The 25,807-nt window shown below is 50.2% G+C and overlaps 2 protein-coding genes across 2 annotated transcripts in view; both read right to left on the reverse strand.

The window, feature by feature from the left end:
* The window catches only part of ddx47 (DEAD (Asp-Glu-Ala-Asp) box polypeptide 47), a 14,432-nt gene extending 13,407 nt beyond the window's left edge, over positions 1–1,025 (reverse strand). The window contains exon 1 of the mRNA XM_056242539.1: positions 838–1,025. Coding sequence (XP_056098514.1) covers positions 838–1,005 — 168 coding nt within the window. The 5' untranslated portion in view covers positions 1,006–1,025. The remainder of the gene's footprint in view (positions 1–837) is intronic.
* A 741-nt stretch (positions 1,026–1,766) lies between these two features.
* LOC130077332 (WW domain-binding protein 11) lies at positions 1,767–19,584 on the reverse strand. Its single transcript, XM_056242541.1, has 12 exons — positions 19,488–19,584; positions 18,579–18,673; positions 18,313–18,344; positions 15,032–15,125; positions 14,661–14,857; positions 13,823–13,956; positions 8,615–8,748; positions 3,553–3,753; positions 3,192–3,302; positions 2,825–3,097; positions 2,523–2,708; positions 1,767–2,447 (listed from the first exon to the last, which is right to left on the reverse strand). Exons 2-12 carry the CDS (start codon positions 18,640–18,642, stop codon positions 1,897–1,899), a joined length of 1,977 nt encoding a protein of 658 aa, XP_056098516.1. The 5' UTR covers positions 18,643–18,673; positions 19,488–19,584; the 3' UTR covers positions 1,767–1,896.
* Between the last annotated feature and the right edge of the window lie 6,223 nt (positions 19,585–25,807).

Below are 25,807 nucleotides of genomic sequence, written 5' to 3' on the forward strand. Positions count from 1 at the left end.
GTGTTCATACATGCGTGTGTGTGTTCTACACCTGTGTGTGTGTACTACACCTAACCCTAACTTCAATCAGAACCTCAGTGTGTGTGTGAGTGTGTGTGTTCATACATGCGTGTGTGTACAACAACTAACCCTAACCCAGGCTTCACTCAGAACCTCTGTGTGTGTGTGTGTGTGTGTGTGTGTGTGTTCATACATGCGTGTGTGTGTACAACAACTAACCCTAACCCAGGCTTCACTCAGAGCCTCTGTGTGTGTGTGTACAAGAACTAACCCAGGCTTCACTCAGAACCTCTGTGTGTGTGTGTGTGTGTGTACAAGAACTAACCCAGGCTTCACACAGAACCTCAGTGACGCCCTGAAACAGCACAAACACTCTCAGTGTGTGTGTGTGTGTGTGTGTGTGTTCACTTCATATACATGTGTGTTCACTCAACTGTGTACAACAACAATAAAGCTTCTTATCAGTCACAGTAAGCCAATATACAATTATTATTATTAAAATAACATAATTATAGAAATATACAATTACTAATATACAAAAGTATAATGTACACAGAAACTGCACACTGCGCTTCTCGAGTTGTTAATTAGATGACATACAGAATACACAGTATTAAACGGACTGATGTGCGCGCGCTTCTCGAGTCGACCAGCAGGCGGCGGGAACGCGCACCAGAGTTTCGTGAAATCAACACAATAATTAACGTTCAAAGCCTCTCTGATAGAAAACGACAGAAAGAGTCATTTCGCATCACGAAAGTAATGGGCACTAATGTAAACAGCCCGTGTTAACAGTAATAACCGAGTGTGATGAAGATGACTGTGCGCGTGTCTCACCAGGTCTCTGAAGCTCTTGTGTGTCTCTTCGGTGTGTGTGTCCTCGCTCGGCTCCATGTCTTCGGTGTGTGTGTCTTCGCTCGGCTTCATGTCTTCGGTGTGTGTGTCTTCGGCTCTGTGTGTGTGTTTCTTCTCTTCATCTGAAGACGCTTCTCTAGGATCCGCCATGTTTGCGGCGCGTTACCCACGTGTTGCTGAAGCCCCGCCCTCGAGCGGAAGTGACGGAGGAAACAGCGCGCGCGCGCGTGTGTGTGTGAGAAAGCCCCTGACTGAAATTGTAATTCTTAAAATTCAATAAATAAATAAATAAAAAGATTGTGCGAGAAAGTACAGCCAGACTGGATTTTAACACCATTGTGTGTTTATCGATTATGAATTTTATTCAATATTATATTATATTCAAATAATGACACAAACCCTTAATGAGAAACTATTATGGGTAATCTGTACTTTACTTGAGTTCTGTTCAAACCGAACACCATTAAATATATAGATATACATCTACGTCATATTTCATCATCTTTCCTCAATTACTTAAAATTAGCATTTGTATTTATCCTAATGTGACAAGCAAAGCTCACATGTTTAATTTATTTAAACAACCAAATTATAGCGAAGCGTTTTTTTAGAAGAATTGTTCAAAAAGTAAAAAAAAAATCCCAACACAATATGCGTACAAAATCTTTCAACACATTAAAGGTATTTGAATAAAGGGTGTAGATGTCAAGTTTTAAGTTCAGACACTAATGTATGTAGGATTAAGCAGAATACTGTTTACTTGTCGAGTTATTACTCCACCTTCAGTGGCTCCTCAGGAAACCGTTCTTCTGAACACAGATGCCGCTCCGCTGTCAGTCCTGACCGGCTCTATTCGAGGTCAGGTGGTAATAGACAACATCATTTACCAACATCATTACCAAAGGACTCGGCAGGGGTTTGACATTTTTATTCATGTTTACAGATAAAACACAATCACGTGACGCTGCAGAGAGAAAAGGTACAAAAGAGCTTCTAAAGCGAGCGCCACTGGTACGGACAGGCAGCGGCTAGTGAGCGCAGCTAGAGCAGGCCCTCCATCTCCCGCATGAAGGCCTCGTACATCTGGTCCTTGGTCTTCATGCTGGGCGGCGCGGGCCGGTCCGGCTGGCTCGGGTGGGCGGCGGCCTGGTGTCGAGGCTCCTCCTCCCTCCGGCTGGCTCTCTCCGGCCCTCCGGCCCCGCCGGCCCGGTCCCTGCGCACGCGGAGCGCCGTGGGCACGAAGCGCGTCACCTCTGTCTTGGGGTTGATGATCTGGGGCTTGGCGGAGATGGTGGCGCCCCCCGGCTGGGCCGAGGCCGGGCCGGAGCCGCCCGCGACGGTGGCCCGCTTCTCGATGGTGGGGGCGAGCGGGTGGGCGGAGGTGCCGGGGGGCGGCGGCATCTGCAGGGCGGAGCCTCTGGGGGGAGGCGGGAGGGGGGCGTCGCCAGAGGGGGGCGGAGCCGCAGGAGTCTTCTGGCGGAGGCTGGGCGGAGCGCTGAGCACGTTGGGAGTGAGCGGAGGCGGGAACAGAGAGGGGGGCGGGGCCATGCGGGGGGGGCCGGAGCGGGGCGGAGGGGGGGGTGGAGGCATTCCTGCAAACCAACAACAGCATATTAAAGCATCAGTGTGGCCATTATTATGAGTCGTTCACACACACACACACACACCTGGCGGGGCCGGAGGGGGCAGGCGGGGCGGGGGCCCTCGGGGCGGGGGTCCTGGAGGCAGGCCCGGCGGGGGGCCCGGGGGAGGGCCGGGGGGGCGGCCCGGGGGGGGTCCTGGAGGCAGCAGGCGAGGCATCGGGCCCCTGAGGGACCCGGGGAGTCCAGGAGGCCTCAGGAACGGGGGAGCGCCTGCATCACAACACAATCACTAACATTACTTTCACTGCTTTATTTAGTGCTTTATTAAGGACTCCAGTGTTAATGAGCTGCTCATTAGCATAATGATGATGAGTGGTGTAACGCACCGGGAGGCGGGCCTGGAGGCGGGCCGGACGGCGGGCCTGGCGGCCTCATTGGAGGAGCAGGAGGCGGTCCTAAAGGAGGAGGCCCTGTGATTGGTGGAGCCTGCATGTGTGGAGGAGGCTGCTGCGCTGCCATTGGTGCCGATGGAACAGAAAGTCTAGGATTGACCAATGACTGAGCGGCTTCGGCAGAGACCTGGTCCTCAGCATCCGACTCCTCAGAGTCCGAGTACTCCTCTTCATCCTCCTCCTCCTCTTCCTCCGGGACAGACTGACCTGAACACACACACACACACGTCTGTATGCCACTCCTGTCTGAGAGTGAGCTCACGCTCTTCATCAGTGCTGACCGACACACACACACACACACCTGCCATCCGCAACATCATGGCCTGCAGCGGTGTAATGCTCTTCGTCTTCACCACCCTCCTCTTCCTCTTGTCTTTGGGCGGAGGCATGTCTGCGAACCGCACACTGCGACCTGAGGGAAACACACACAGTGCAACAGTCATTGATCCCAACGGTCAAAAGTAAAGATGCCTTTATAAAAACTGACTCAAATATCTCATAAGAAAACACTTTAGTATGAAATGATATTAATTCTAAGTACCAGTCGCGTTCCCTTCAGAAAACATGTTTTTTTAGTTTATGTTTGTACACAATTCTGGGGAAAGAGCTTGGAGTTACAGCACTCATATCTGTACTCCATGGCTGCAGTTAGTGAAGGCCACCTGTGTGTTTCTCGCCCCGGTCTCTCTCCTCATCGCGGTCGTCGTGGCGATCAGCCGTCACTCGCGCGCCAGCATCTGTACTGTCTCTCTCTCCGCCGCTGTCGTCCTGAGAGTCGCTGTCGTCGTCGTCGGTGTCGCTCTCGCTGTCAGAGTTTCGTGCACCAGTGTCCATCATTTCAGTGTCTGAGCCACCGCTGCCCTCTGACATTAACACACAACAGTGAGCGGGGAATAACACACACACAACACATAAAACACGATCAACAAAAAACCTGAAGAAAGTTTGAATTGGTAAAAGAATTTAAGCTAAAGACCTTGGCTCAGTGTTAGCGTGTATCTGGCATGTAGCATGTGGCGTGCATCTGATGTGCATGTGCTGTGTGTAGTGTGAACCTGGCATATTGCGTGTGGCTGGAGTGTAGCGTGTGGCTGGAGTGTAGCGGCTGGAGTGTGTATCTGGAGTGTAGCGGCTGGAGTGTGTATCTGGAGTGTAGCGGCTGGAGTGTGTATCTGGAGTGTAGCGGCTGAAGTGTGTATCTGGAGTGTAGCGGCTGGAGTGTGTATCTGGAGTGTAGCGGCTGGAGTGTGTATCTGGAGTGTAGCGGCTGGAGTGTGTATCTGGAGTGTAGCGGCTGAAGTGTGTATCTGGAGTGTAGCGGCTGGAGTGTGTATCTGGAGTGTAGCGGCTGGAGTGTGTATCTGGAGTGTAGCGGCTGAAGTGTGTATCTGGAGTGTAGCGTGTGGCTGGAGTGTAGCGTGTATCTGGTGTGTGGCGTGTGTGTAGCATGTATCTGGTGTGTGGCGTGTGTGTAACATGTATCTGGAGTGTAGCGGCTGGAGTGTGTATCTGGAGTGTAGCGGCTGGAGTGTGTATCTGGAGTGTAGCGGCTGAAGTGTGTATCTGGAGTGTAGCGGCTGGAGTGTGTATCTGGAGTGTAGCGGCTGGAGTGTGTATCTGGAGTGTAGCGGCTGAAGTGTGTATCTGGAGTGTAGCGTGTGGCTGGAGTGTAGCGTGTATCTGGTGTGTGGCGTGTGTGTAGCATGTATCTGGTGTGTGGCGTGTGTGTGTAGCATGTGTCTGATGTGTGGCGTGTGTGTAGCATGTATCTGGTGTGTGGCGTGTGTGTAGCATGTATCTGGTGTGTGGCGTGTGTGTAGCATGTGTCTGGTGTGTGGCGTGTGTGTAGCATGTGTCTGGTGTGTGGCGTGTGTGTAGCATGTGTCTGGTGTGTGGCGTGTGTGTAGCATGTATCTGGTGTGTGGCGTGCGTGTAGCATGTATCTGGTGTGTGGCATGTGTGTAGCGTGTATCTGGTGTGTGTGTAGCATGTATCTGGTGTGTGGCGTGCGTGTAGCGTGTATCTGGTGTGTGGCGTGTGTGTAGCATGTATCTGGTGTGTGGCGTGTGTGTAGCATGTGTCTGGTGTGTGGCGTGTGTGTAGCATGTGTCTGGTGTGTGGCGTGTGTGTATCATTTATCTGGTGTGTGGCGTGCGTGTAGCATGTATCTGGTGTGTGGCGTGTGTGTAGCGTGTATCTGGTGTGTGGCGTGTGTGTAGCGTGTATCTGGTGTGTGGCGTGAGTGTAGCGTGTATCTGGTGTGTGGCGTGCGTGTAGCGTGTATCTGTTGTGTGGCGTGCGTGTAGCGTGTATCTGTTGTGTGGCGTGTATCTGGTGTGTGGCGTGTGTGTAGCGTGTATCTGGTGTGTGGCGTGTGTGTAGCGTGTATCTGGTGTGTGGCGTGCGTGTAGCGTGTATCTGTTGTGTGGCGTGTGTGTAGCGTGTATCTGTTGTGTGGCGTGCGTGTAGCGTGTATCCGGTGTGTGGCGTGCGTGTATCTGGTGTGTGGCGTGCGTGTAGCGTGTATCTGGTGTGTGGCGTGCGTGTAGCGTGTATCTGTTGTGTGGCGTGCGTGTAGCGTGTATCTGGTGTGTGGCGTGCGTGTAGCATGTATCTGGTGTGTGGCGTGTGTGTAGCGTGTATCTGGTGTGTGGCGTGCGTGTAGCATGTATCTGGTGTGTGGCGTGTGTGTGTAGCATGTATCTGGTGTGTGGCGTGTGTGTAGCATGTGTCTGGTGTGTGGCGTGTGTGTAGCATGTGTCTGGTGTGTGGCGTGTGTGTAGCATGTATCTGGTGTGTGGCGTGTGTGTAGCGTGTATCTGGTGTGTGGCGTGTGTGTAGCGTGTATCTGGTGTGTGGCGTGTGTGTAGCGTGTATCTGGTGTGTGGCGTGTGTGTAGCATGTGTCTGGTGTGTGGCGTGTGTGTAGCATGTGTCTGGTGTGTGGCGTGTGTGTAGCATGTATCTGGTGTGTGGCGTGCGTGTAGCGTGTATCTGGTGTGTGGCATGCGTGTAGCGTGTATCTGGTGTGTGGCGTGTGTGTAGCGTGTATCTGGTGTGTGGCGTGTGTGTAGCATGTATCTGGTGTGTGGCGTGTGTGTAGCGTGTATCTGGTGTGTGGCATGTGTGTAGCATGTATCTGGTGTGTGGCGTGTGTGTAGCGTGTATCTGGTGTGTGGCGTGTGTGTAGCGTGTATCTGGTGTGTGGCGTGTGTGTAGCATGTATCTGGTGTGTGGCGTGTGTGTAGCGTGTATCTGGTGTGTGGCGTGTGTGTAGCGTGTATCTGGTGTGTGGCGTGCGTGTAGCGTGTATCTGGTGTGTGGCGTGCGTGTAGCGTGTATCTGGTGTGTGGCGTGCGTGTAGCGTGTATCTGGTGTGTGGCGTGCGTGTAGCGTGTATCTGGTGTGTGGCGTGTGTGTGTAGCATGTGTCTGGTGTGTGGCGTGTGTGTAGCATGTATCTGGTGTGTGGCGTGTGTGTAGCATGTATCTGGTGTGTGGCGTGTGTGTAGCATGTGTCTGGTGTGTGTCGTGTGTGTAGCATGTGTCTGGTGTGTGGCGTGTGTGTAGCATGTGTCTGGTGTGTGGCGTGTGTGTAGCATGTATCTGGTGTGTGGCGTGCGTGTAGCATGTATCTGGTGTGTGGCATGTGTGTAGCGTGTATCTGGTGTGTGTGTAGCATGTATCTGGTGTGTGGCGTGCGTGTAGCGTGTATCTGGTGTGTGGCGTGTGTGTAGCATGTATCTGGTGTGTGGCGTGTGTGTAGCATGTGTCTGGTGTGTGGCGTGTGTGTAGCATGTGTCTGGTGTGTGGCGTGTGTGTAGCATGTATCTGGTGTGTGGCGTGCGTGTAGCGTGTATCTGGTGTGTGGCGTGTGTGTAGCATGTGTCTGGTGTGTGGCGTGTGTGTAGCATGTATCTGGTGTGTGGCGTGCGTGTAGCGTGTATCTGGTGTGTGGCGTGCGTGTAGCGTGTATCCGGTGTGTGGCGTGCGTGTAGCGTGTATCTGGTGTGTGGCGTGCGTGTAGCGTGTATCTGGTGTGTGGCGTGCGTGTAGCGTGTATCTGGTGTGTGGCGTGCGTGTAGCGTGTATCTGGTGTGTGGCGTGCGTGTAGCGTGTATCTGGTGTGTGGCGTGCGTGTAGCGTGTATCCGGTGTGTGGCGTGCGTGTAGCGTGTATCTGGTGTGTGGCGTGCGTGTAGCGTGTATCTGGTGTGTGGCGTGCGTGTAGCGTGTATCTGGTGTGTGGCGTGTGTGTAGCGTGTATCTGGTGTGTGGCGTGCGTGTAGCGTGTATCCGGTGTGTGGCGTGCGTGTAGCGTGTATCTGGTGTGTGGCGTGCGTGTAGCGTGTATCTGGTGTGTGGCGTGTGTGTAGCGTGTATCCGGTGTGTGGCGTGCGTGTAGCGTGTATCTGGTGTGTGGCGTGCGTGTAGCGTGTATCTGGTGTGTGGCGTGCGTGTAGCGTGTATCTGGTGTGTGGCGTGCGTGTAGCGTGTATCTGGTGTGTGGCGTGTGTGTAGCGTGTATCTGGTGTGTGGCGTGCGTGTAGCGTGTATCTGGTGTGTGGCGTGCGTGTAGCGTGTATCCGGTGTGTGGCGTGCGTGTAGTGTGTATCTGGTGTGTGGCGTGTGTGTAGCGTGTATCTGGTGTGTGGCGTGCGAGTAGCATGTATCTGGTGTGTGGCGTGTGTGTAGCGTGTATCTGGTGTGTGGCGTGTGTGTAGCGTGTATCTGGTATGTGGCGTGCGTGTAGCATGTATCTGGTGTGTGGCGCGTGTGTGTAGCGTGTATCTGGTGTGTGGCGTGCGTGTAGCATGTATCTGGTGTGTGGTGTGTGTGTAGCGTGTATCTGGTGTGTGGCGTGTGTGCAGCGTGTATCTGGTGTGTGGCGTGCGTGTAGCATGTATCTGGTGTGTGGCGTGCGTGTAGCGTGTATCTGGTGTGTGGCGTGCGTGTAGCGTGTATCTGGTGTGTGGCGTGTGTGTAGCGTGTATCTGGTGTGTGGCGTGCGTGTAGCATGTATCTGGTGTGTGGCGTGGGTGTAGCCTGTGTCTGGTGTGTGGCGTGCGTGTAGCGTGTATCTGGTGTGTGGCATGCGTGTGTGTAGCGTGTCTCTGGCATGTAGCGTGTGTAGCATGTATCTGGTGTGTGGCGTGGGTGTAGCCTGTGTCTGGTGTGTGTCGTGCGTGTAGCGTGTATCTGGTGTGTGGCATGCGTGTGTAGCGTGTATCTGGTGTGTGGCATGCGTGTGTAGCGTGTATCTGGTGTGTGGCGTGTGTGTAGCATGTATCTGGTGTGTGGCGTGCGTGTAGCGTGTATCTGGTGTGTGGCGTGTGTGTAGCGTGTATCTGGCATGTAGCGTGTGTAGCGTGTATCTGGCATGTAGCGTGTGTAGCATGTATCTGGTGTGTGGCATGCGTGTATCTGGTGTGTGGCGTGTGTGTAGCGTGTATCTGGTGTGTGGCGTGTGTGTAGCGTGTGTGTAGCGTGTATCTGGCATGTAGCGTGTGTAGCATGTATCTGGTGTGTGGCATGTGTGTGTAGCCTGTGTCTGGTGTGTGGCGTGCGTGTAGCGTGTATCTGGTGTGTGGCATGCGTGTGTAGCATGCATCTGGTGTGTAGCGTGTGTGTAGCGTGTATCTGGTGTGCGGCGTGTGTGTAGCATGTATCTGGTGTGTGGCGTGCGTGTAGCGTGTATCTGGTGTGTGGCATGTGTGTAGCGTGTACCTGTGCGGCGTGTGCTGGCGTACAGCTGCAGGATCTGTGGTGGCGGGGGTCCTGGAGGGGGTCCTGGTGGTTTGCGTCCCGGCGGCAGACGAGGAACTCCAGCCAGAGCAGCAGCAGAGAGCGCTGAACCTTTCCTGAAACACACATTAACACACATCAACACACAGTCCTGACGCTGACACTTCGCTGAACATATTTGATATTGTAATAGTGTTTCAGAGTACTCAAGATCGATCGTCACTGTCACGTACGAGAACTTGAGGACGAAGATCGCCCAAAAAAACAACAACCTCATCTCTCTTTTCTGATTGCTTATATTCAACCGTATCCAGATCAGATGGAGGACCTGCGCCTAGACACGACCACAACGCATGATGTAGTCAGCCGGATCCGGGCCGTATCCAGATCAGATGGAGGACCTGCGCCTAGACACGACCACAACGCATGATGTAGTCAGCCGGATCCGGGCCGTATCCAGATCAGATGGAGGACCTGCGCCTAGACACGACCACAACGCATGATGTAGTCAGCCGGATCCGGGCCGTATCCAGATCAGATGGAGGACCTGCGCCTAGACACGACCACAACGCATGATGTAGTCAGCCGGATCCGGGCCGAATCCAGATCAGATGGAGGACCTGCGCCTAGACACGACCACAACACATGATGTAGTCAGCCGGATCCGGGCCATATCCAGATCAGATGGTGGACCTGCGCCTAGACACGACCACAACACATGATGTAGTCAGACGGATCCGGGCCGTATCCAGATTAGAAGGAGGACCTGCGCCTACACACGACCACAACGCATGATGTAGTCAGCCGGATCCGGGCCGAATCCAGATCAGATGGTGGACCTGCGCCTAGACACGACCACAACGCATGATGTAGTCAGCCGGATCCAGGCCGTATCCAGATCAGATGGTGGACCTGCGCCTAGACACGACCACAACACATGATGGAGTCAGCCGGATCCGGGCCGTATCCAGATCAGATGGAGGACCTGCGCCTAGACACGACCACAACACATGATGGAGTCAGCCGGATCCAGGCCGTATCCAGATCAGATGGAGGACCTGCGCCTAGACATGACCACAACACATGATGTAGTCAGCCGGATCCAGGCCGTATCCAGATCAGATGGAGGACCTGCGCCTACACACGACCACAACGCATGATGTAGTCAGCCGGATCCGGGCCGTATCCAGATCAGATGGAGGACCTGCGCCTAGACACGACCACAACGCATGATGTAGTCAGCCGGATCCGGGCCGTATCCAGATCAGATGGAGGACCTGCGCCTAGACACGACCACAACGCATGATGTAGTCAGCCGGATCCGGGCCGTATCCAGATCAGATGGTGGACCTGCGCCTAGACACGACCACAACGCATGATGTAGTCAGCCGGATCCAGGCCGTATCCAGATCAGATGGTGGACCTGCGCCTAGACACGACCACAACACATGATGGAGTCAGCCGGATCCAGGCCGTATCCAGATCAGATGGAGGACCTGCGCCTAGACATGACCACAACACATGATGTAGTCAGCCGGATCCAGGCCGTATCCAGATCAGATGGAGGACCTGCGCCTACACACGACCACAACGCATGATGTAGTCAGCCGGATCCGGGCCGAATCCAGATCAGATGGAGGACCTGCGCCTAGACACGACCACAACGCATGATGTAGTCAGCCGGATCCGGGCCGTATCCAGATGAGATGGTGGACCTGCGCCTAGACACGACCACAAAGCATGATGTAGTCAGCCGGATCCAGGCCGTATCCAGATCAGATGGAGGACCTGCGCCTAGACACTACCACAACACATGATGTAGTCAGCCGGATCCGGGCCGTATCCAGATCAGATGGAGGACCTGCGCCTAGACACGACCACAACACATGATGTAGTCAGCCGGATCCGGGCCGTATCCAGATCAGATGGAGGACCTGCGCCTAGACACGACCACAACGCATGATGTAGTCAGCCGGATCCGGGCCGTATCCAGATCAGATGGAGGACCTGCGCCTAGACACGACCACAACACATGATGTAGTCAGCCGGATCCGGGCCGTATCCAGATCAGATGGAGGACCTGCGCCTAGACACGACAACAACACATGATGTAGTCAGCCGGATCCGAGCCGTATCCAGATCAGATGGAGGACCTGCGCCTAGACACGACCACAACACATGATGTAGTCAGCCGGATCCAGGCCGTATCCAGATCAGATGGAGGACCTGCGCCTAGACACGACCACAACACATGATGTAGTCAGCCGGATCCGGGCCGTATCCAGATCAGATGGAGGACCTGCACCTAGACACCACCACAACACATGATGTAGTCAGCCGGATCCAGGCCGTATCCAGATCAGATGGAGGACCTGCGCCTAGACACGACCACAACGCATGATGTAGTCAGCCGGATCCGGGCGGAATCCAGATCAGATGGAGGACCTGCGCCTAGACACGACCCCAACACATGATGTAGTCAGCCGGATCAGGGCCGTATCCAGATCAGATGGAGGACCTGCGCCTAGACACGACCACAACACATGATGTAGTCAGCCGGATCCAGGCCGTATCCAGATCAGATGGAGGACCTGCGCCTAGACACGACAACAACACATGCTGTAGTCAGCCGGATCCAGGCCGTATCCAGATCAGATGGAGGACCTGCGCCTAGACACGACCACAACACATGAAGTAGTCAGCCGGATCCAGGCCGTATCCAGATCAGATGGAGGACCTGCGCCTAGACACGACCACAACACATGATGTAGTCAGCCGGATCCAGGCCGTATCCAGATCAGATGGAGGACCTGCGCCTAGACACGACAACAACACATGATGTAGTCAGCCGGATCCAGGCCGTATCCAGATCAGATGGAGGACCTGCGCCTAGACACAACCACAACGCATGATGTAGTCAGCCGGATCCGGGCCGTATCCAGATCAGATGGAGGACCTGCGCCTAGACACGACCACAACGCATGATGTAGTCAGCTGGATCGGGGCCGTATCCAGATCAGATGGAGGACCTGCGCCTAGACACGACCACAACACATGACGTAGTCAGCTGGATCGGGGCCGTATCCAGATCAGATGGAGGACCTGCGCCTAGACACGACCACAACGCATGATGTAGTCAGCCGGATCCAGGCCGTATCCAGATCAGATGGAGGACCTGCGCCTAGACACGACCACAACGCATGATGTAGTCAGCCGGATCCGGGCCGTATCCAGATCAGATGGAGGACCTGCACCTAGACACGACCACAACACATGATGTAGTCAGCCGGATCCAGGCCGTATCCAGATCAGATGGAGGACCTGCGCCTAGACACGACCACAACGCATGATGTAGTCAGCCGGATCCGGGCCGTAACCAGATCAGATGGAGGACCTGCGCCTAGACACGACCACAACACATGATGTAGTCAGCCGGATCCAGGCCATATCCAGATCAGATGGAGGACCTGCGCCTAGACACGACCACAACACATGATGTAGTCAGCCGGATCCGGGCCGTATCCAGATCAGATGGAGGACCTGCGCCTAGACACGACCACAACACATGATGTAGTCAGCCGGATCCAGGCCATATCCAGATCAGATGGAGGACCTGCGCCTAGACACGACCACAACACATGATGTAGTCAGCCGGATCTGGGCCGTATCCAGATCAGATGGAGGACCTGCGCCTAGACACGACCACAACACATGATGTAGTCAGACGGATCCGGGCCGTATCCAGATCAGATGGAGGACCTGTGCCTAGACACGACCACAACACATGATGTAGTCAGCCGGATCCAGGCCGTATCCTGATCAGATGGAGGACCTGCGCCTGGACACGACCACAACACATGATGTAGACAGCCAGATCCGGGCCGTATCCAGATCAGATGGAGGACCTGCGCCTAGACAAGACCACAACACACGATGTAGTCAGCCGGATCCGGGCCGTATCCAGATCAGATGGAGGACCTGCACCTAGACACGACCACAACACATGATGTAGTCAGCCAGATCCGGGCCGTATCCAGATCAGATGGAGGACCTGCGCCTAGACACGACCACAACACATGATGTAGTCAGCCAGATCCGGGCCGTATCCAGATCAGATGGAGGACCTGCGCCTAGACACTACCACAACACACGATGTAGTCAGCCGGATCCGGGCCGTATCCAGATCAGATGGAGGACCTGCGCCTAGACACGACCACAACACATGATGTAGTCAGCCGGATCCAGGCCATATCCAGATCAGATGGAGGACCTGTGCCTAGACACGACCACAACACATGATGTAGTCAGCCGGATCGGGGCCGTATCCAGATCAGATGGAGGACCTGCGCCTAGACACGACCACAACACAAAATGTAGTCAGCCGGATCCGGGCCGTATCCAGATCAGATGGAGGACCTGTGCCTAGACACGACCACAACGCATGATGTAGTCAGCCGGATCCGGGCTGTATCCAGATCAGATGGTGGACCTGCGCCTAGACACGCCCACAACGCATGATGTAGTCAGCCAGATCTGGGCCGTATCCAGATCAGATGGAGGACCTGCGCCTAGACACGACCACAACACATGATGTAGTCAGCCAGATCTGGGCCGTATCCAGATCAGATGGAGGACCTGCGCCTAGACACGCCCACAACGCATGATGTAGTCAGCCGGATCCGGGCCGTATCCAGATCAGATGGAGGACCTGCGCCTAGACACGACCACAACACATGATGTAGTCAGTCGGATCCGGGCCGTATCCAGATCAGATGGAGGACCTGCGCCTAGACACGACCACAACACATGATGTAGTCAGTCGGATCCGGCCGTATCCAGATCAGATGGAGGACCTGCGCCTAGACACGACCACAACACATGATGTAGTCAGCCGGATCCGGGCCGTATCCAGATCAGATGGTGGACGTGCGCCTAGACACGACCACAACACATGATGTAGTCAGCCGGATCCGGGCCGTATCCAGATCAGATGGAGGACCTGCGCCTAGACACGACCACAACACATGATGTAGTCAGCCGGATCCGGGCCGTATCCAGATCAGATGGAGGACCTGCGCCTAGACACGACCACAACACATGATGTAGTCAGCCGGATCCGGGCCGTATCCAGATCAGATGGAGGACCTGTATGTGGGATATGTATGTGTGTGTGTGTGTGTGTGTTCTGACCCGAGTGCTGAGCTCTTCTTCAGGATGGAGGGTGGCTGGGCTCCAGGTAGTGGGATGTCCTGGATGAGGATGCTGGAGGGAGCGTGAGGCATGTCTGGCAGAGGAATACTGTCCACCTCCACCGACTCCGCGTTCTGTGGACACACACACCATACATACACACACACACCACCGACACCACAGACGCACACACACACACCACAGACGCACACACCATACACACACACCACAGGCGCACACACCACAGGCGCACACACCACAGGCGCACACACCACAGACACACACCAGACGCACACACCACAGACACACACACACACCACAGACGCACACACACCACAGACGCACACACCATACACACACCACAGACACACACACACCACAGACACACACACACACCACAGACGCACACACACCACAGACGCACACACCATACACACACCACAGACACACACACACACCACAGGCGCACACACCACAGACACACACACACACCACAGACACACACACACACCACAGACACACACACCACAGACACACACACACACCACAGACGCACACACACCACAGACGCACACACACCACAGACGCACACACCATACACACACCACAGACACACACACACCACAGACACACACACACAACAGACGCACACACACCACAGACGCACACACCATACACACACACACCACACACACCACAGAAACCAGCATTACTAACATCATATTTCATGTTATTCTGCATCTTTACAGCATCACCAGCTGTGTTGCAGCGGCCAGACTAAAGCACATGAAGAGTGTGTGTGTGTGTGTGTGTGTGTGTGTGTGTGCTGGACACACACCTTGACGGAGTCGAAGTAGAGCGAGAGCTGGCCTCTCTTGGTCTCGTACTCGACCTCCAGCTTACGCAGATCCTTATACGTCTCTGGGTTCTCTCGCTCGTACAGGCGCACGATTCGCTCGAACGTCTCGCGCAGCTTCTTACGCTTGTCGCGCAACACCTTCTCGTTCAGCAGCGGCTGCTGCACAGGGTTGAACTCTGAAACACACACACACACACACACCATCAGTGCCGTGTCTCCAGCACAACCACTCATGAAACTCAGCTGAATTCAGACACTCCTGGCGAACGTCACATGACCAAGACCTGGAGAGAAGAGTCAGACGTCTGCTCTGAGTAAACACACACACACACACACACACACACACTCACCCATCTCGTCGAGTTTCTCCATGTCTCTGATGATCTGCCGCGGGTCCTTCATCTTCAGCACAGCCGCTCGGACCATCATCCTCTGCTTCTTGTTCTACAACACACACACACACACATGCTTACCTCCAGCGGATGATAATGTGTTATGATGATATTACCTGTAATATAGTTAACTGTATTAACTGTAATAACTGAGAGTAGTGTGAACAACATTAAAGGTCTCATGACATGAAATCTTCACTTTCTGAGGTTTTGTAGCATTAACATGAGTTCCCCTAGCCTGTATAGGGTCCCCCAGTGACATGTCAGTCGGTGTAAACCGAGCTTTGGCTGTCTCTCTCTGCCTGTGAGATAATGAGAGCTCAGACGGGCTGATCTTGAATCTCCTCCGTATGACGTCATAAGGAGGAACGGTAGCCTCCCCTTTCTCTGCTTTGCCCACTCAGAGAGTTCGGCTCGCCATGAGAAAGCGAGCTAGGGAGTGAATGCGCGAGCGCGATTAGAGTTTTTCCTGGAGAGATATCATGGCTTGCAAACGAGCGAAGCATGGCAGTTGATCAGTGTTCGGATGTACAAATGAACACAAAAGTATTCTTTAGTTCCTTCATCCGAGCCTCTGAAGAAACAATGGGTTAATTTTATTTTCTCTGGAAATGCGCCGACACAACTTCCCAAAGTTGTGTATGGTCCAAACATTTCACCGACGACTGTTTCCTCAACTTGGGCCAGAGCTGGCCTCGATGAACGTCTGAGAATAAATCATCGAGCTACCAAGCAACACTTTCTGATGTGTAATTGTTCAAGTTCAGACAGGTAATCTTTCTCTCAAAATCGTTCAATACTGTTTATGCATAAGTAAGTCAAGCCAGTGACTAAAATATCAACTTCACATCGTTTCTTTTAGTAGGATGAAAATAATCTTATTTAAATTGTGAACAAAGTATACAGAAAGCGATCAAAGAACAATCTTTCCACACAGGCGAGTTTATCTGGACACTGGTTATGAAATGAATGACGCACGTTACACTGCACAACGAAGCTCTTACTGTATTTACATCATCGTGTTTGCACTGGTGAAAGCATTAGAGAGTGCAGAAACTGCGTTGCAAAGATAAGATCTTCATGCTCGCGATCAACACACTGTCATCTGCTGCTCAATGCTCATCACGGCAACATTTTATGTGATGGGAATAGATCTAAATACTTTAAAACTTCTCAAGATTTGTTAATCTCGATATAGTAAAAACATATAATAGCTGTAGTAAAAGTATTCGAGAGAGTTTCGCATGTAATATGTAGCTATTTCATATGCAAGCATGTCAGCCAATCACAGCAGTGGGCGGTTCCACTGAAGACTCACAGCCAATCACAGCAGTGGGCGGTTCCACTGAAGACTCACAGCCAATCACAGCAGTGGGCGGTTCCACTGAATCCCACAGCCAATCACAGCAGTGGGCGGCTACACTGAATCCCACAGCCAATCACAGTAGTGGGCGGTTACACTGAATCCCACAGCCAATCACAGCAGTGGGCGGTTACACTGAATCCCACAGCCAATCACAGCAGTGGGCCGTTTCACTGAATCCCACAGCCAATCACAGCAGTGGGCGGTTACACTGAATCCCACAGCCAATCACAGCAGTGGGCGGTTACACTGAATCCCACAGCCAATCACAGCAGTGGGCGGTTACACTGAATCCCACAGCTAATCACAGCAGTGGGCGGTTACACTGAATCCCACAGCCAATCACAGCAGTGGGCCGTTTCACTGAATCCCACAGCTAATCACAGTAGTGGGCGGTTACACTGAATCCCACAGCCAATCACAGCAGTGGGCGGTTACACTGAATCCCACAGCCAATCACAGCAGTGGGCGGTTACACTGAATCCCACAGCCAATCACAGCAGTGGGCCGTTTCACTGAATCCCACAGCTAATCACAGCAGTGGGCGGTTACACTGAATCCCACAGCCAATCACAGCAGTGGGCGGTTACACTGAATCCCACAGCCAATCACAGCAGTGGGCGGTTACACTGAATCCCACAGCCAATCACAGCAGTGGGCGGTTACACTGAATCCCACAGCCAATCACAGCAGTGGGCGGTTACACTGAATCCCACAGCCAATCACAGCAGTGGGCGGTTACACTGAATCCCACAGCCAATCACAGCAGTGGGCGGTTACACTGAATCCCACAGCCAATCACAGCAGTGGGCCGTTTCACTGAATCCCACAGCTAATCACAGCAGTGGGCGGTTACACTGAATCCCACAGCCAATCACAGCAGTGGGCGGTTACACTGAATCCCACAGCCAATCACAGTAGTGGGCGGTTACACTGAAGACTCACAGCCAATCACAGCAGTGGGCGGTTACACTGAATCCCACAGCCAATCACAGCAGTGGGCGGTTCCACTGAATCCCACAGCCAATCACAGCAGTGGGCGGTTCCACTGAATCCCACAGCCAATCACAGCAGTGGGCAGTTACACTGAATCCCACAGCCAATCACAGTAGTGGGCGGTTACACTGAATCCCACAGCCAATCACAGCAGAGGCCGGTTACACTGAATCCCACAGCCAATCACAGCAGTGGGCGGTTACACTGAATCCCACAGCCAATCACAGCAGTGGGCGGTTCCACTGAATCCCACAGCCAATCACAGCAGTGGGCGGTTCCACTGAATCCCACAGCCAATCACAGCAGTGGGCAGTTACACTGAATCCCACAGCCAATCACAGTAGTGGGCGGTTACACTGAATCCCACAGCCAATCACAGCAGAGGCCGGTTACACTGAATCCCACAGCCAATCACAGCAGTGGGCGGTTACACTGAATCCCACAGCCAATCACAGCAGTGGGCGGTTACACTGAATCCCACAGCCAATCACAGCAGTGGGCGGTTACACTGAATCCCACAGCCAATCACAGCAGTGGGCGGTTACACTGAATCCCACAGCCAATCACAGCAGTGGGCGGTTCCACTGAATCCCACAGCCAATCACAGCAGTGGCCGGTTACACTGAATCCCACAGCAGACACGCCCCTTCAAACAGTGTTCAAATCAAAAGCTAAAATCAGGCTAGGAAAAATGCCTTTTATTTCTAAATTATGACTATTTTTGATCTAAAAAACATACTAACATTATAAGGGTAACCCAGGAAACATTATAAAATAATAAAGTAACCCCATGTCAGGGGACCTTTAACACGCAGCCGGCTCATGAATACACTGACTGAAGCTTCACTCTCTCACTCGGGGGCGGAGGTCGTGTGCTTACCTTCTTCAGCTCTCTCTTGCGCGCCTCCTTCCCTGCACACACACACACACACACACACACACACACACACACACACACACACAGAGGTGAGAAGTCATTTACGTCATTACCTCATGAGGTAATCTGGTGTGTGTGAGAGTCAGTGTGTGTGAGTGAGTGAATGTGGGAGTGAGTGAGTGAGTCAGTGTGTGTGTGTGTGTCTGTGTAAGTCAGTGTGTGTGTATGTGTGTGAGTGAGTGAGTGAGTGTGTGTGTGTGTGTACTCACTGGCCTGGTCGGTGGGGTTCATGAACTTCCCACTCTTGGTGGAGGAGGTGGAGCGGCGACCCATGATGATGATGATGACCGTCCGGCGGCTTCACCTGAACACACACACACAAAAGAGAGAGAAAGGAATATCATCAATACACAGCAGATCATCTGTCACACACTCCTTCATACGGACGAGGGAATGAGAGAGAGAGAGAGAGAGAGAGAGAGCGAGAGAGAGAGAGAGAGAGAGAGAGAGAGAGAGAGAGAGAGAGAGAGAGAGAGAGAGAGAGAGAGAATCACTCCTCTGTATGCTGTCAATCAAACATCTGCTCTCTGTGGCGATTATTTCCTTCACCAGGGTAAACGTGGATTATTTCATCAGGGTAAACATGGATTATTTCACCAGGGTAATGGTCTACTAGTATGAGCTTTTGTCTTTAAAGCAACATCTTCTGGACTCTAAGCCTTTTCCAGCAGAAGTTAAACACGTTTCACCATCGATGACTTTACAGCGGTATTATTATCCTACTGTAACTGCTAATATTTCGGTTTAATCAAATCATAACATTTCTCGCCATTAAACTCTGGCACATATAAAACACATCAAGTAAAAAGAGTAAAGAGCAGGAAAACATCCCTTGTTTCTGAGTCAAACCCTAACGTTACATGTGCCTCAGGAGCCACGAGGAAACCAGAAACATGATGAGAAAGAGCGTTTCATCAGCATCAGCACTGTGTGTGTGTGTGTGTGTGTGTGTGTGGTCTCGGTGCTGTTGTGGGGTCAGCTTTACTGTCGCTGTGGGAATAACTTACTGTACAAACCGATAATCTCATGTTATGAATTAGCTCTGGATAATAAACATGAACATGAACGTGTCGCGGGGTGAAAGAGCTGCACGTGATCAGAGTAAAAGTCAAACTCACCTCAAATCACTTTATTAAATATATCTAATAATCGCGTTTATCACTGATCAACAAACGCATCCAGCAGCGCGAGCCATTGCTCCTGAGCGGAAGCACGTCATCGCGCTACTGGAACACGCGTCACTTCCGACTTCCGGGCTTTTATTATTTAAATCAACTAAAATCTACACAAAAGTAGATTTCAATGTTGGAAAACGTTTCAACGGCTCTGCACAAAACTATATTATAACAAACTGCGTGTTGCACAGTTTATACAGATTATTATGTCTACTACTACAGTGTCGCATCAGATGTCATGCTCTAACCCTGAGGAGAAAATCCATTCATTCGTTGCTATAGGAGAGAAAGGACTGTCTAAACTCCTTAAATCATCTAAATCAACAATGTTGTATCGTAGATACCAAGGAAAAACTCAGACAAAACAGAAACTTCTGGATGGTCTCTCTTTATTAGGACTCATTCAATTCAATTCAAATTTATTTGTATAGCGCTTTTCACAATACATATTGTTTCAAAGCAGCTTTACAGAAAGTGCATTTCAGAAATGTACATAGAAAAATACAGTTAGTTAATCATCATGTATTAATTTAGGGCATAACATATCGCCGGCGTCGAGTCGTCTCATCGCAGGTGTTGGGGCATCAGAAGTCTCCGTGAGAGGCTGGATACAAACTGGAGCTGACGTAGTTTATAACAAAAAAGCAGATGGGAAATAATTAGCATAGCTGCTTTTCATAATATTTATGCATTTGGTCTGATTTAACTGTGGTATAAAAGGTATGCGATGCATTATGTGAATGCTTGGCTGAAGAGATGCATCTTTAATCTAGTTTTGAACTGGGAGAGCGAGTCTGAGCAACGAACAGTATCAGGAAGGCTATTCCAGAGTTTAGGAGCTAAATGTGAGAACGCCCTCCCTCCTTTAGTGGACTTAGATATCCTAGGAATGACCAGAAGCCTCGAATTTAGGGATCTTAAAGAACGCAGTGGATTGTAGGGCGATAGAAGGTCCATTAAATACACAGGAGCTAAACCATTTAGGGCTTTATAGGTCAGTAGTAATACTTTGTAATTGATACGGAACTTAATAGGTAACCAGTGTAGAGATGATAAAATTGGTGTTATATGATCATATTTTCTTGATCTAGTAAGAACTCTAGCGGCTGCATTTTGCACTAACTGTAGCTTGTTTATTGAGGATGCAGGACAACCAGCTAATAAAGCATTACAGTAATTACAATTGTGTTTCTGAAGCAATAATATTTAGATTTTCAGGTTTAATCACAATTAGATTTTTCATAGATCCTACAGTGGATTTATTGTTTGACCTAACTAAACGAGGAATAGACACAGTTTCTATATAATGTTCTACACTGGTACTTATATCAATTAAGTTGGGACAGCAAAGACTTTGACTTACTAGTCAGATGGTGTGTAACGTCTTGGAGATGTTGTCCGACAGAACAGCCGCTCCGACTCTGCTGGGGTGCAGGCCATCAGCACGGTAGAGCCTAGGTCGCTCCCAGAACAGATTCCAATTATTTACAAAGAGCAGTTTCTGTTCATTACACCATGACATTAACCATTCATTTAGAGCAAATAATCTACTGAACCTTTCCTGTCCTAGTCGGTACGTGGGAAGCGGTCCAGACACGATGATCGTTGCCTCAGGCGCTGTGCTGCGTACCGCCTCGATCAGGCTCCTGTAGTCCTTCTTCAGAACCTCCGTCTGCCGCAGCCTGATGTCGTTCACTCCAGCATGGAGGACAACGGCTCCGACAGGATCTCGGGAACCTGGCAAGCAATATCTAGAACACGAGCACCAGAAAAACAGTGACTGCGCACCTTACCTTTACCTGAGGTAGCGTGGACGTGCCGGACGATGGAATCGATATGTAAAGTATATTAACGGTAGCATAAGAGCAGAACACATGGGTATGCACTGCAGTATGAACAATATAGACACATACAAACAATACAATATAAACTACAGATGTTGTCTGAGTTATCTAACTTAACTTGGCTTAACAGCCAAGTGACTAATTATAACTAAACTATGTATGTGTGCTTTGTATGTGTACTGCTCTTCACTGTCCTCAATCTGAGTTAAAGTTCTTTCATACTTAGCAGTGTTCGTTACTGGAAAAACTTGGAAACAGCAATCACCAGCATGTCTGATAAAGAGAAAGGGTAACAGCATCTTGGCTTTAACTCTCAACATGTAGCCTGGCTTAGTTAGAAGCCCACTCACCACGTCAAGGTGCAGGCTCAGAGTGGGTACACAGGACAAGACAAACGTAACAAACAGATAACACTGAAACAATTGAACAATTGAACATTTGAGTGTAACATTTGAACAGAACGTACACTATAATAACAAAAAATAACAGTTAAACCTTAAAACCTCATATAACTTGTTGATAGCATATGTGTAACAGCGAACAAAAATCTGTTGTTGACAGGTTTGTATCATGTGCGTGTAAAGTCAGGTTTCTCACAGCAAATGCTTATGCCCCGTTGATGCGGGCTCTAAGCAAAGCAAATGTGAGCGATACACAGAAAGTGCTGTAAATAGTATTCGAACAGGAAGATGTGCACTAAAAACACCATACTATTGGTGATGGAAAAGTATTAATTTGTTCATCCTCCTCCTCACAAGAGCCCCTGTTACTTTCTCAGTTTCTCGCCTTGCCAAATGATGAAGGCGTATCTTGCAGTACATGGAGGCTGCCATCTTAACCAAGGTGTGAACATGATTGTCCTCAACACTGGTCTCAAACATGTGTTTGTGCAACTCTGAAAAAATATTCTTGTCAGCACAATCACTCAGAACCTGAATTATAATGGCAGCTGTCACTCCTTTTCCTTGAGGAAGCTTTCCCCCACTGGTGTTCAGAAGTCTTTGAAAGCACCTTTCAGAGGCTTTACACACCTCCACAATGCTTGTTGATGGATTCTGTAAGCCTCCCCTGTTCTTCAGGGCAATGAAAGCATGCATGCTGGAATCTGAACTCAGTGCAAGAGAACAGGGCATGCACAAGATTTTCTCCTTCATCTTTTTCACCACAAATCCAGCAATGTAATGGATAGCAGCGTCCTTGAACTCGGATATTGAATCGACATAAGGAAGGATGCTGTAGTCGTGGTCAGAATCCAGAGGGAGTGCTGGTGTGACATCAAATTGACGAGAACCTGGAACAACTGTCACTGCCAACATGTTGGTTCCATCTCTAATGAGACAGTTCCCTGTTCCATTTCTCACTTGATGTCTCACTAGGAGGCGTTTGTACGCAGCTTTGAACTGTCGGGCAGTTAGGTTGTTGTTGTAGCCTCCGCGTGCCCTAACTGCAGAAAAGAACAGCTCAAGATGATCCTGACTGAGTTTGTAAGTAAGGAGATACTTACAAGGGGCCTCCTGTGCTTCAACCAGCTCTTTAAAAATGTTGGAAATGCTTCTGGAGCTGGCAACAAATCCAATGGGACCCGTTTTCCTAGGACCTGCATAAAGATGTCTCCCAGAGCTATCTCTGAGCTGCAGAAGGACATTTTCAGCTCTCTCCAACAGACTTAGCATGTGAAGTTTATTACAACTTCTCAAAGGAGCTTTGGAACCCTTTGCCAGGGGATTCCTGCTGTTGAAAACATCAAAAGCTAAATCGATTGTTCTCAGAAATTCAACGGTTTCCTCAGAACCATGAAACTGAGGCAAGTGGAGCTCCTTGTTGCAGAATTCAAGGGCATCTGCAACACTGCTGCTGAAAACTTGAGCGGCAAGATTTACCTTCATCTTCTGATGTCTCCACTGAATATGTGCCATCTTCAGCTTATTACCCAGCCTCAAGCCCTCCGTCTCCTGAAGTTTGTTGAGGTCTTCTAGGTATTGCCACCTAATCTTTTTGCCACTGCCTGTCTGGAAAACACGTCCATCAGCAAAAGCATTCCTCAAGAGTTTCATCATGTGACACACGTCAAAAACCACATGTACAGCCTGCATTGGATTTGCAGGGTGAGGAAAAAATGGCCTCATGTTTCCAACTGTGATATTGGCTCCAAGAGCCTGCATCATGGTGAAGTGACAAGACGGTCCATCACATGTCAGGGAAACAACGCGCACTCCAATGTCATGCAGCTTGTAAAGACACTGTGTGACAATATTTGCTCTCTCTTTTCCGCTTAACCCATCAAGGAGAAAGTAAGCCACAGGGATTTTCCAAGATCCATTAACAGCTACAACCATAAGGACCAATGCATCCTTGGCTACTGGTAAAGAGTCATCAACTTTGCCACATCCTACATCAACATACCCATGGAATTTTCCTTCAGCATATTCAACATGCTTTCTGATGGCCATCTCATCCATCATAAGGGCACAAACAGTCTCCTTCCCATCTTTCCTTCCGTCCTCCACATGGGATTGTAGGGCAGCGAATGATGCCTCTGTAAAGCCTGGGTCTGCAGGAATGCTGCTGTACCAAGACCTGATTGTTTGAGGATGAGGCAGAACACAATCAAAGCTTTCACGAACAAACTGATAAGCTTTTGGAGAGTAGAAATGGAGAGATCTCAAATTATCAGAGATTCTTTGAGATTTAGTCTTGCACTTGGCCCTTGTAAGAATTTCTTTAACAACACCGCTAAAGGAAGCCTCCAGCATATCAGCACAGCTGGTGGAAATAAGCAGCTTCTCTTTCAGATCAGTGACAAGTGAAGAAAGAGATTTCACTTTCCGTTTCAGTCTTCTGACTCTCTGCGTTTGAAGCTTCAATTTTTTCTTGTAAGGACGCAAGCTACTTTGACCAAATGACACCTTCCTCTTTAGAGAACTGTGGGATTTTTTCAGTGTGTATGCACCATGATCTGCAGAATGGCTATGGCTGCAGCTGGCTACACTCATCTCGACTGTCAGTGGTTCACTGTGAGTGCCACTGTTGTAATCATGGTCATGACTGAAGTTCCTGCATTTAACAGCTTGTGTGTCAGAGTCAGTCTTACTTACCGTTGTGTTCTTACTAACTCTTACCTTGACCTTTGCCTGGCGATGGGGGTAGAAGATGGTTGGCACCGCGTCTGCTTTAAGGGTGTTTCGTCCCTGGACATGGATGAAACAGTCCTGTGTGAAGTGAAGGGAGCAGAGGCGAGAATACTTCTTTGGTGTCCAGTTCTTTCTCTTGACATTGTGTATCCACTTCTGCAACCTGTCTTTATCATTGAAGGGGAACCTGACAAGAAAAAAGCAGATCACATTGTTCAAGAAAATGAATTAAATGGAAATTAACGTAATTGACATTTAATGAATGTCATGTCATTCATTTCATCCAATGAATTTAATGGAAATTAAACCAAAAGGATGAGGAGTGATGGATTTTTTTTCTCATAAAATATCTGCATGCCATGCTACCCAAAATTGATCTCACAACCCCCACCCCAGTTGAGAATCAATTGCAGTGACAATGCAAAAGCTGATCTGTCACTCACAACCAACCAAAACAATAAAATGTGGCTGTGGAGGTATATTAAAATTGATAGAAAGCATTCAACTGGGCACTATATGCTATTGTATGACACACACACACACACACACACACATATGAATGTGCACGTACAGACATGTGCATGCACAAACACACACATTATGCACATACTCTCCCTATATTAACAAATATTTAATATTTGCAGCCATTCATTTAAAATAAACCTGTTGTTGTGGCATATCACTTGGAGTACAATTAGTTTTTGTGCTTGGCTTCTGAATTGCAGGTGTTTGATTCATGAGGTCATGAGGTCATGAGGTCATGAGGTCATGAGGTCATGAGGTCATGACTGCAGCTGGCTGCTGATGAGGCCGAAACCAGCACATCCAGTGCAAGCAGACTTTGACTAGTTAATTTTAATTTACACTATTTTATATATCTTCTATATTGACAAGGCCTTTTTGAAGGATGATGGTTTACTTATAGCATTTTATAGAAAATTAACATGATTGAAATCAGATAATCTAACTTTTACTTAAGTATGGTTTTCAGGTAACGTTACTCTTTACACCTCTGCTTAGGCCTATATAATGATGATGATTAAAAAAATTCATAATCTTGCATTATACAGATGGAGACAGTGTACTTACCTGAAAAAGCTTAACTCTGAAGAAGAGACTTGCCTCTTAGAACACATGTATGCAACACAGCAACAAGTAAATTGAAGTAAATGGGAAGATAAAATCACGAAAAAAAAGGCAACAAACTGTTAACACACCGAATCAACAAAATACCACCTATAACACAATACTTACTGTAGATGTCTTGAATGATGATCAGAAGTTTCCA

Source organism: Rhinichthys klamathensis, unplaced genomic scaffold (assembly GCF_029890125.1).
Source record: "Rhinichthys klamathensis goyatoka isolate OS25496 unplaced genomic scaffold, OSU_Roscu_1.1 h1tg000728l_1, whole genome shotgun sequence".
Lineage (NCBI taxonomy): Eukaryota > Metazoa > Chordata > Actinopteri > Cypriniformes > Leuciscidae > Rhinichthys > Rhinichthys klamathensis.

Coding starts and splice junctions, on each gene's coding strand:
- LOC130077332 (XM_056242541.1), bottom strand. CDS start 18,642: ATGGGTCGCCGCTCCACCTCCTCCACCAAGAGTGGGAAGTTCATGAAC. Junction 8,749..13,822: donor AAGAAGAGCTCAGCACTCGG/GTCAGAACACAC, acceptor TGTGTGTTTCAG/GAAAGGTTCAGCGCTCTCTG. Junction 3,303..3,552: donor CCGGGGCGAGAAACACACAG/GTGGCCTTCACT, acceptor TGTTTCCCTCAG/GTCGCAGTGTGCGGTTCGCA.